The sequence below is a fragment of the Gallinula chloropus genome (assembly GCF_964237585.1).
Source record: "Gallinula chloropus genome assembly, chromosome: 7".
Lineage (NCBI taxonomy): Eukaryota > Metazoa > Chordata > Aves > Gruiformes > Rallidae > Gallinula > Gallinula chloropus.
The window spans coordinates 11,004,955-11,017,348 of NC_140092.1; the positions used below are offsets into that span (position 1 = coordinate 11,004,955).

Consider the following 12,394-nt stretch of genomic DNA (forward strand, 5'->3'; position numbering starts at 1 on the left):
TTAGGGTAAACCAAACCTGGAATTCTTTTACTTTAATACACCCAGCTGAAGACTGCAATAGTACATGAGCTCATTCATAAGCATATCGTATAACCCTGCCCTGAAGGCTTTAATGCCCATCAGAAGGGTGGAGCAGATGTACGAGGGTGGTAACTATTCCTGCCATCTGGTTTTAAGCCACTGCTACGTGTACTCCAGAGCTTTAAGTAAGTAAGTATGTGGTGAGAGGAGATTTGGTTGCTCTTCATAAATATTTGGAATAAATACCAGCGAAAATTAATAAAGAACAATGTTGATATAATAGCAATCAATATACCACTATATGTTTAGTCTGGAAATTGAAGAAAAGATTTCAACCCTCTGGAGATATAAGGTGATATAAAAACAACTTACTAGTTTTGAAATGGAATTTCATCAGTTTAGAAAAGGAATTATCAGATATTTTCCTTCCAGCATGTTCCTGTACAAGTAAGAAAAGGAAAAAAGAAATGCAGCAACAACAGAAAAAACATGTGCCAGGCTTTTCTTGCCTTGTTTTTTTAATGATACATTAAACTATTACTAGCATTATCTACACCAAGATCAAGCTATGTTCTGTAAGCTGTTTAAAGAGCAGCACAAACTGCTCAGTATGAAGTTCATAGTGTCAGAGGCTTTTTTTTTTTTTTTTTTTCCAGGACATGGCAGTATTACTCAATTTTCAAGAAAATCCAGAATGTTACTGGTTTAAGATTATTATAAACCAATAGGTAACATTCTTACACTTACAATATTTCTCACGAGAGTGTGTTGATGCAGTAGTGCAGTAGGACACAGTGACAGAATTTTAATAAATATATGATGGAAGTAATATGCAAGCCATATGGAAGTGTGCATTACTAAGACTTTTTAGGTAGATTAATCCTATGTTATTCCACTCTGCCTTCAAAATCCATTAGCAAATTATATTTCTGAACACTATCTACCTGAAATTAGTTTATTCATAAATATTGAATATAGAACAAAATATAATTAGACTGGATTTTAATGAAGACTCTTCTATGCTTGTAATAAATAGCATTAAATATGCAACTTTTTATTATGTGAGAGTGGACAAGAGAGTTAAACAGGATATTTTATATTTTGGTTTTCATTCCTACCTACTGCTAGTAGAAGGTCTATGGTTCTGTTGAATTTACAGCATTTTTTTTTTTCTAAAGATCTGATCTATGTGTATATGTGGGTTGGTGTTTTTTTATTGGTTGCATTCTAATGTATAAATTCTTTAGTTTATGGGGATGAATGAATTGATTTGCAGGGCAGTGGCATGGACATAGTCTTTCTATCTCTAACCACTGTCTTTGTGAGCCAGTTTTTATGTCCACTTTGTAGCATAATAGTTTATAGTTGGCATTTTGAATAACATGAAGACTAGTCAGTACATCACCATATTACTATGAAATGTGACTATGAACCAAGGAAAATTCTAATACCCAAGTGTAGCAGATGGTGGGGATTTTCCAGATACCTGAATGTTCACAATTCATTCATAGGCATAGTGTGAAGAGGCAATCAATAAATGAGTGATATACCTGCCTTTTATCAATTGTAATAATGGGTTAAAAAATAGAATTTATCTATTTTTCTGTGTTTGGTGTGAAGTAGAAAGCTTAGTTTTGATGGGCTTGGTTTACCTTTCACCTTACATACGGAAGTCAGCAGGAGCCTCAACGAAGCTCCAAAACTAGAGCCAGATGATGTAAAGTAGCAAAGAATATTGAAAAGTGAATTTAAGCAAGTTTAACTGAGAATACAGTCATGTTAAAAACTGTGTACTAAATCCAGGTGTGTTATCCTTTAAAGTTGACTTATTTAAGTTTTTCTTTTAAACTTTTAAACTAGTAAATTAGACTATATCTATTTACAGAAATTCTGTGACTAAAATCTATGTAACACTTTCTGGTTGTATGTAGCAGTTCTCATTCATTTCTTACTCAAACTGTTAAACAGTTTCAATTTGCCTGTGGCTTTTAATGATTTACAAATGTTGTACAAATGATACAACATGAAGATACTGAAGATTTTATTTACTTTTGCTAGTTTAAGAATATCAGAATTAGTATTCCTTATTCAACATATATATTCTGAGGAAATCTATTCAATACACTTCCTGTAGTTTCCCATATTCTCTTTTGATTTCTGTCAAAAACTGAAAATGAAATTATGTGTGTAAAAGAAGTTTAAAAATAGGCTAAAAGCGTCTTGTGAAATGTAACAGGAGATCTATGGAAATATATTTTTATGTGGCATTTGCTGTTGTGGGCAAAAATGAACATGTTGTGCCTTTCAGTTCCATTTAAGACATGTTGAATGGTGCAGAAACTTGTAATGTCTTCAATTTTTAGCAATACTCACACATCAATCAGATCAATATATAATATATACTGCAGTCATAATGTATTTATACACGCAGACGTAGTGCTAAGAATAAAGTGAGATGAGCAGCAGAAAAAAATCAACGATAAAATATGTTTTCAGAAGTTGATTATTCTGCATTTCTAGCAATATGTTGTGGCTGTGATCAACTCCTTTAAAGTGTAACAAAACCAGTTATGTAATAAAAATAATTGCACATAATAGCAATTTTATATCATTAATACAGCAAGTTTAAGTCTCAATGGCAATGAGTACATAAGCTAAGGAAAAAAGAAGAAACAGATATAAATACCCATGAAAGCATTTGGGGTGTTACTACAATAATTTTTATATACTGCAGCAGTGAAATTGTGGGACAGATTTCCTAATGAAATATTCATGCAAGAAAATTTTAACCTATCAAGAAAATATGAGAAGTTATACCTATAATGTGCAGAAACTGGTTCCATCATGTAATCAGAAACTTCAAGGCCTGTATTTCAGTATTATGGTCTGGATTAGCAGAAAACTGCAAGCATCTTTCTCATGAAAACTGAGGTAGTGCCTGGTTTCTTTATTTAACTCCATTGTGAATGTGCATTTCCATGTCAGGAAGTCGGCGGATGAACAAGACAGCACTATCAGTTTCCTGGAAATGAGCAAGATTCTTCAACTGCCATAGAAAAGTGATGAAAACAGCAGCACATTTAAGAAAGGAAAAAAGATAATTTTCTATTTTTTTTCCATCAATCGCTATCTATGGATGCATCTACATTGATGATACAGGAATAGGTTTTCTGGGTGTGAATTTGCCTTCAGTCTATATTTGGAGTCCTGCTGTACATATTTTAGTGCACCACTAATCCTTTTGAGACACTGTATTCCAGCATTGTCTTTAGGGTGTCCCGTGGTGTGTAGCACTTACAGTGCAGGCACAAGGTCCTCTTCCCGTTTGCTCACTGAGCCTGTGTAGTGTATGGCTAAGATTGGCAAGTGGTACAAACCTTGTTGCTTGTTAAGATGTAATGTAGAGAGGCACAACAAATTGCATTGTCATCCTTCCTTTTTCATACTGCATCAGAAGGTAATATAGACACACACTGAGATGGCCGTGATTATTTGAATTTGAGAGGACACAATGTATTGTGGTTTTGATATAGAGATTCAACACTTTGTCTAGTATTAGGTGATTATCTTCTTCCTTGCACTGCTTTTGATTTAATTTGTTCATTGAAAAATACCAAAAGTAGGTGTCATAAGAGATCTCTAATTATATTAAAAATTTGTTAAATTTATTAATCTTTTTGACCTCAGAAATACCTTATGATTGCACATGGTGCTCATGTTTGTATGTATCTTGGAGAAAAATATTTAATATAATGTTAGCTGATCCCTGTGGATTGTATAATGGACAAGTCTGCTATTTCAGTAATGCATTCTCCTTGAAGTTAGCAAAATTTATTTTTTATATAAATAATTATTAAAGCTAGTAACTTTGAGCTACTCAATGTACTTAAATGTTAGGTAGAGAGATTGATTGATCAATTAATTGAGATACATAGATATAGATAGATAGATATTTCTATAGAAGTATATTTCTATAAAACTTTTTGGCCAGTTTAGAATTTTTGCCATTTAGTCAAGGTAAGGTAGGGGAAACTGAACAAAGAGATTTGCATATAATTGGATTGATGATAATGAAGAATTTTTTACTGAGGCATAAATATATTTCTTCCTCGACCAAAGCAGAATGTTTTGCTTGCTTGTCCCAGATGGCTTCCTGTAAGAAGATCATATTTAGATTGAGGAACAGACGTTACTTATTTGAGGACATTTGGGAGTCTTTTATGGATTATGTTCATAGAGCAAAAGCTGCTTTGTAAAGATACGTGACATTGCTATCCTACACTTGTGTAATTTGGTTTTAACTTTGTGTATGTGTGATAGATTAGAAGTGATTCATTAAAATGTTGGAAAATAAGGACTTAGTTGTAAGTGATGTAAAGTAAATATAAATGATTAATAATACAAAAATACTGGGACAGCTGAAAAGACTGACTTTTGAATAACAACCAAGCATGTTATGTAACTAACAGAGAATGGGTTAAAATTTTTTGTGTACATGACGTGTTTCTTAGTGATATTTTAAGAAAGATTTTTGAAGAATATATTGGACAGAAACCTTTTCTGGTTATCAGTGGACACGCATATCTCTCTAGTGTCTCATTTCCTTCACAAATATGTTGATCAAAATGACTTAAAGAAAGGACGTTCTCCTCTATTACTCCATTTTCTTTATGTCCACTTTGTAGCATAATAGTTGATACTTGGCATTTTGAATAAATCTGGTGTTCACAGAATTAGTATTTTATATTGCCCTCCAAAGCTTGCTCACCTCACACATGAACACATTGTTTGTTTATTTATTTGTTTGTTTGTTTGAAGGGTGAGGGAGAAGAGTTTCCTGTTTGATTTTTTATAAAATTCCTGGGTTTTGCTTCTTTCAACTGTCTGATATCATTAGCAACTTTTGGCACAATTTATCACTTATTGGGAAAAAAATATGCTTGTCACTGATAACTGAAACATTTCTATTATTTTTTTTTTTTTACTCTGTTTGCAGTAACTCTAAGTAAGAAAAGGAAGAACATACAAACCACTACAATTTCTCTACCCTGGTCCTGAACATAATGCACTTAATTCCTTCTTTTTCTTAAACAGTATGTAATACTGTTCAAGCTGTTTTCACTGCCAAGTTGTTATTTTATGGAGTATGTTTGGACTTAAGGGAGAGAAGAGGAAATTTTTTTCTCACTTATAAGATCCATGATGCAGGATTAGTTTAGCCAAACCCTACTCACATCCCGGTAAGCAGACGTATATTTTTGTATTTTTTGTAGGTGGATACAGTGCAGACTACGCAGCACCGTGGTCACATTGAGGAATCATGTAAAATGAATGTATGTGCCCGTAAGTGAATTATTTATGAAACGAAATTCCAACTCTAAGGGACGTTGGATCACAAAATACATGAACTCTCTATACTCTCATCTTAAGAAATTGATTCCCAGGGGACAGGGTTACTGCAGAACTAAGTGGACCTTGAAAGGAAAGCTATGTAAAAAAATAAAATAAAAAATAAAAACATGATAAATCATTTTGAAAAGACCACGAAAACAAGAGATTCAGATTACAGTTTGGATGCATTTAGAGATATACTGAATAGAGTCAAGAATACAAACCAGAAAAAGAAATGGCATGTGAGGAAGGTTTGGTAAGCAGAAATGATCATAATTTAGGAATATGAATAGGATGAAAAAACTCACCATTTTCTGCTTTGTTCCATCTTTGAAAGGACAAGAATTTGATTAGATGATTGCTTCAATTAGTAACTGGGAGATGAGTGTGACCAAGATTGACTTATTAGTATTTGAATCAAGGAAGTATTTGTGAAAAAAATTAAAACTCTGCTAGATAAACAAAGAAAACATATTATACCTCAGGACTTAATTTCTGGAAATCCAGATATAGTCTTAGTATTTGATAATCTTTGTACAACCTGGGACATGAGAGAGTGGGAGAGACAAATTAAGGGAAGCAGTCTTGGGTCCTCCAGGTTTTGCTGAAAAAACAGGAAATTGAGGTAGATACAGAGAAGAAACCAAAACACACTAAATGACTCTGCCAGCAAATAGAGAAATCAACAGTCACTTGGCTAGAGCACCCTAGACTAGAATCCTCGTGCCAAGAATTGTACAATTATATCAGAAACACATGTAGGGAAAACCTCTGACTACAGTCACTATTAAGCTGTAAACATCATATAAAGAGAAAGATTGTAGTGCCAAATATGATTTTATATATACACATATAAATTTTATATTTATTTTATATATGTATATTTGGATATTACATTATGTTTGGATATTACATTTTCTATAAGTTTATGATTTAGAGAAAGGGAAGACTGAATATTTTGTCCTAAATTATTTATTCATATTCTTCATTTTCATCATAAGGAGCAATGTAAGATGATATTTTAAGTATTAAAATTTTTTCAGCAAGCTCTTATGAATAAAGTGTAACTTCAGCCCATTCAAGTTTCTGATGTAAAGATGGTATAACTGTGTGAGGAAACTATGTTATATTTGTAACTGAAGTGCTTGTTATCACTTGCCTTCCTTCATAATACGTTTTTTCAACTGTATGAACACCAATGCCGAACACTTTTCTCTCCTGATTGTTATGCATTTTTGTCTGAATTATCTCACCCGTTGTGTTTACTCCTCCAAAACTGGTTGTCTGCCACTTTTTTCCACTTGTGGTAATTAGTTCCAAGTAGAGGAATTTATGATACAGTAGGGGCTTTGACCTCTTTATTGTACTGAGATATATTATCAAACTCGAAAGTCTGTATACTGCCACTACATTGATTTTGTTTTCTGTGAACAAAATCAATGAGCAAAAATTAAAATAAAAAACATCAGTTCTTTCATTTTTAGTTGATTTAGATTTAACCTTGATGGTTGGGCTGGAACTCATCAAAAGGCGAACACATTGAGACCTTTAGTAATTCTGCATAAAAGAAACCTATGGAAATTAATAAAATACAGAGAGAAAGGAAATTGAAGTTAAGATATACAGGAATGAAAAGGAAAAAGATGCAAAAGAGATCAAGAAAAGCACTGTTCTTGGTTGGTGCACGTTGTTTAGGACTGACAAAGGACCTCTAAAAATTAGTACCAGCAGCTCTATTAGAAAAATTGTCATACAGATGGTTTCTTTTGCATTTTCTCACCCTTTCCTTTAATTCTGTAGATGTTAGAAATGGCATATGAAATAACTGCAATCCATTGACGACATTTTATGGGTCCAGAACAGTTGCAAAGCTTTCCTAAAGATGAGGAAAAAAAAAAGACAAAATATTTAACATGTAACATTTTTCAGAAATAGGCGCATTAAGTATGCAAATATATTCGGGAAATTTTCATCCTTTTTCTGAATTTAGACATTATCTTAGTAAGATTAAAAAAAAAAAAAAAAGAAAAAAATAATTTTAACCTGGAAAGTGTAAAGAGAAATGTTAAGCACCTCTGGTCAGATTCTTATCTCAGATACAGCAACTCTGTATTTCAATAAAAGTATTCAGCAACCGGGAATGAAATCAAAATTGTGTCTTCTGTGTTCATTGCAATTTCATTCTTCTATATTTAATTTGCTGGTCAGAAGCAATTACCAAGAGAAGATCCTTGAAAAATATTGTGCAACTACTGTAATTTTCAGATTTTACAGAGTTTAACAGCCAAGTGATTTGTATGGAATAAAAGCACTTTTATATTGCCTCCTGCTACAACACCAGTGGGAAAAGGTCAGCAAAACAGTGGGAGACCAAATGAAGGATTTTTTTCTTGTGTGACATCAACTTGCAAGACACTGGGAGTTTCAAAATTACAAGTGGTGATAAGGCTTTTTTCAACTATTTCTTTCCTTTTTGCCTCCTACGGCTGCTTCATTGTTGGGTGATGTCTTTTTTTCTGTCAGAATGAGGGACTGAAAACCTATTTGTGACAAGTGACGGTCTACTTTCTGTTTGCCATTGTCCCACATGGATGAGAAAAAAAAGTACATCCATATGCCTCTCATTTTCCTGCCTTTTATGAACTTAAGTTAGAGCTTTTAAAGCCAAATCTGACTAGCCTTATTCATATGAACAGGCTTAAAAAACCCAGTGAGACTGCTTGTGTGAGTAAAGACAGCTCTCTTTTAGTATGCCTTTATTTTCAGGTCTGTTTTATTCAAGACCACTAAAGAACAAGATATATCAGTTGTAAATTTTCAGGTCAGTTGTGATACACGTTTAGCTAGTTAAAACACAAGTTAGGTAAATTATTAGTAGGAATAGTATAGAAGAAAGTGGGAACCATTGGGAAATGGAGCTGTGTGGCACAAGATCTCTTTTCTTCGTGGTTGTACTTCTGGGGACTGTGTACTGTCACTTTGTAGAAGCACTCTCGCCAACTGCAAATTTAAACGTAGATGGAGAAGTAGATATGGTCTTCTCAGTAGTGCATAATTTAATTACCTATTTATCAAACCTAAACTAAAGGATTAAATTAAGCAAACGTCCACCACGTAGACTACAATTTAGTCTAAAGATGAACAATATAATTTATTGTATTAAATTATTTTTGCAGAGGTTCATTTAACAGTTTAAAATCTTCGCTTGAGATTTTTCATGCTTACTAGAAACTTCTGTCCCTGTTCTTCCTGCAAGCTTCATTTAGGCCTGTAAGGACAGGATTTACCCACTCACCATTTAAAAAGTCTGGTGTGATAATCCATACTTTAACCCACTATTCATTTTTACTGTTAACAGAGCCCTCAGTAGTCTTTAGCAGTGGAATTAAAGGAAGGCATTTCATGTTTTCAAATCTAGTCTGAAATTATTTTTCTTCCAAATCAGAGTCCTTTTCACAGTTAAAAAGCTTCTAGTTTAGCCCAATTTTGAATAGCAAGTGCCAGTCAAGACATTTAAAAAAATATTTATTATTTATGCATATTAATATTATATTTACATATTGTATTTGAGAAATACAACAAAGAAAAACATTCTGAAAGATTTCAGTAAACCTAATTATAATCTGTATCCTATATTATTAGGCATAATTATCTGTTTATGTTGCAGAGTTCTTAGGAAAATATCAAGACTTTAAATTGGCTTTTGACACAAAAGAACCTTTCTTTAAACTGGGAAACTGTACACAGACAATTGTTGTTTCTGGAAAAAAAGTATCACTTTTTGAATACTGTTCAGGGTAATTTTATTTTGTCAAATGTGAGCAAAAGAGTGGTATATAGACTAAGTAGACTCAGAAGACTGTGTGGGCACAGTTCTACATCATAAATATCCATCTGCTTTTCCTTTTTAGTTCTAGAAGAATGGTGATGAACTTCTGTTATCCACCCCTGTATTTTGAGAGTGGTAGAAGTATATAGGGAATAAAGATAACTCTGTCCTGACTCACCCCAGTCTCAGCTTCCACCTCTAAGAGGGAAGCTGGCATGTAACCAGTTACACATGCATTATTTGAACAGGTGGGTTATGATTATTGTAAAGCTTGGTGCTTTGTCTAAGCTAGCTGTGCAGTTTCACAGTTGAGAGGTGTTATGGTGAAGGGTAATCATCTCTGGATGCTTATTCTTGTCAGACTGAGATGCTTTTCTAATGTTTAGGATTAAACCCTTTTTGGTGTCTCTCTCCCTGAGACTACAGAGACTTTATCTCCGAGGAACTTTAAATGTATTCAAGCTCAAAACATTTCTGCATTTAAGTTCTAGCTAAGACAGAACACTTTTAAGTAGAAATGTCTTGTCTCGCTTGATTTACCTTAGCATACATGTAATGTTAGAAGACAGTTCATGTATTTGACTTTACTAACCTCACAATGCCATTTCTACAGTGGGGCAGAGAGCTAGGCTTGCATTAGCTGTTGCAGAGCTAAAAACCAGGAGGTTGAATCTTCATTCGTAGATCTACCTGCCAAAGAGGTACTCACCTCTTAGGGGTTACACCTGTGAAAACTTGCTCATTGCCTCAATCAGAGAAAATGGTTTGATCATTTTGTTTTGTTACTAAAGTATGGTGATGAAATCCACAGAAATGTCTGTAGAGAGTAGTAGGATATTGTAGAAGTACTTCAATGTCCTCTTTCACTGAAGATGGGACAACTGTTTTTAGGAGTAAGTCCTTTTTTGCTTAACATCTATAAACTGCCTCCTGGCCAAATTGTTTGAAACGGGTGTTCATTTTCATCATTATGTATATGGGACAGTTCTGTACATATATTTCAATGCACTTTAGTCAAAGAATGGTTTAGAATTAACCATGCTGCATTTAATGAAAAAAAATATTTTATTGGTTACATTTTTTCCTAAAATATCATATTAGGGAATTAAATTAAACTTATTATTTTATCACAGTTTCAAATGTAGACAGCATATTTGTTTTTTATTTGAGTATTTAAGGACTGTGAAGTGTGAATGTATTGACATTCTTAATAGGTAGATTTTCAACAAATTGAAAAAAAGAGAGTATGGAAGTAAGTAATTCAATAGTATTGTGGAACCCTTGATTATATACTCAGTGCAGGCATTGACACAGCTATACATAAACTTTGTCCTGAGGAGCCTACAATTAGAAAAAGGAAACTAACAAGCTGTGTGAGACTCTGTTTTTCTTCTTCTCCTTCATCCTGCTTCCATCCCTCATCTTGAAACACTCCCCATGGAGGGCATTAAAAAGTTGTGAATTAAAGCTCCAGGGAGTCTGAAAGAAGCAGCTACAGGCAGCATAGTGGAACAAAAGGGTAGATTTCCTGGTGCAATTAGTCAGGTGCTTCTTATGCATGATGAAGAGTCTGTAGTGTAGAGAGGATAGTGAAAAGAGAATGCAAATAGTACAGTTACATGTGTCTGTAAAATTCATGTCATATTGTGACATCCTGCCTTGTTCAGCTTGTTTTTCAGATGCTTAAAATGGGGGAAGTTGGTCTGAGCAACTTGCAGTGATCAGACATTAATAATTGTTGGTTACCTGCTCAGTTTATCGTCTTTCTGGGATGAATATGACCATAGCTCTTGAGCAAAGCTTGTGCCTGTATTACATACAGACATCAGAGCACTCCCCAAAAACTTGTAAGTGTATGCAGGAAGCTAAACCTAAGAAACTCTTGTGGACCAGTCTCTGGTTTTCCTTTACTTTTCTAACTTTGATGGTGTCAATTCCTGGCATTAATATTGAAATTAAAAAAAAAAAAAAAAAAAGAAAACATAGTTGCAATACTAATGAACTGTATTTTAAATTTTAATCTCCCATTAAGCAATTAATTTATTTCCTAAATCTAGCACTAGATTTTAAATATAACACAATTTAATTTTGTATTTTGGTGTGGAGCACTTCCATGCAGCCTTCTGCAATTTACTTTGGATCGTTCTCACTGAAATTAGAACTGTCAGTAAGTGGCACCAAACGGATTTTGATTTCACTCAAAATATTTCTAGTAGGATGACTTTCCACATATATATACTGGTTTTATACATGTTAGGGTGATTTTTATTTTAATTTATTTGCAGTTCCTTTGGTTAGGTTTGTGGCTTATTGCAATGCATTCCAAGGTAAAAAGAGCTTTCCAAAAATAGGTTTCATAACTATGGGAGGTCAGACAGTAATGTCATAGAATTCATTACTGTAAGTGATGCGAGAAGATGGTACATTACCTAGGATTAAAAGAAGATGGAAGATTTTTGAAATGCCAATTAGTCTATTAACTTTCTGGAATTCCCTTGATATTTTTATTTTAGATTTCTACATATACATAATGCATACATACAATAGGACATGTTTCTGTCCTATTGCCTGTCTCAGTAAAGGTTTCATTTATGGCATAAACTACATTAATTTCAAATTAATAATCTGCAACTGTATGGTTTACTCAATAGAACTGGGAAAAAGGAATAGGGGATCTTGCACTGCATTCCTGCTGATTATGCTGCCCTGCCTTTGGGGGATGAAAGAAGTCACCTTAGTTTCTGTGCCTTAACTGTCAGGTGTATTAAATGGATATAAAACAAGGAGTCACCTTAGCTTTTTGTGCCTTGGCTCTCTAGTATAATAAGTAGATGTAAATCATCTTATGTTACAGGATATGATGACGCTTGCTTAAGTAAATACTATTAATGATTTGTGAGTGTCAGTGGGAATTTGCTCATTGATGCCCCAATATTACAGTCTTGGGAAAGTTCAGTGCTTTTGTATGTCAAAGTTAAAAAAAAAATCAGAATCTTGAGCTCTAGCATAATAGTTTTGCCATTTTCAGAATACTGATTTTTTTCCATTACTATGATTGAAAAAAGAAAGGCAGAAAATTGTCCTTAAGATATAACCATTTTATTTGGCCATTTTATTTTATGGCTGCCTCCTCCCTGGAAGTGTTGAAGGCCA

The 12,394-nt window shown here is 33.5% G+C and overlaps 1 protein-coding gene across 3 annotated transcripts in view; it reads left to right on the plus strand.

Annotated features, from left to right (window-relative positions):
* PCDH7 (protocadherin 7) overlaps positions 1–12,394 on the plus strand; it is a gene marked incomplete at both ends in the record, with an annotated part of 265,318 nt that overhangs the window by 48,613 nt on the left and 204,311 nt on the right. The window contains one exon of one of the 3 annotated variants that reach the window (XM_084267008.1): positions 5,295–5,354. The exons of 1 other annotated variant lie outside the window; for it this stretch is intronic. In XM_084267008.1, the coding sequence (XP_084123134.1) occupies positions 5,295–5,354 (60 nt within the window). The remainder of the gene's footprint in view (positions 1–5,294; positions 5,355–12,394) is intronic. One more of the 3 variants, XM_084267009.1, reaches the window with a different exon arrangement.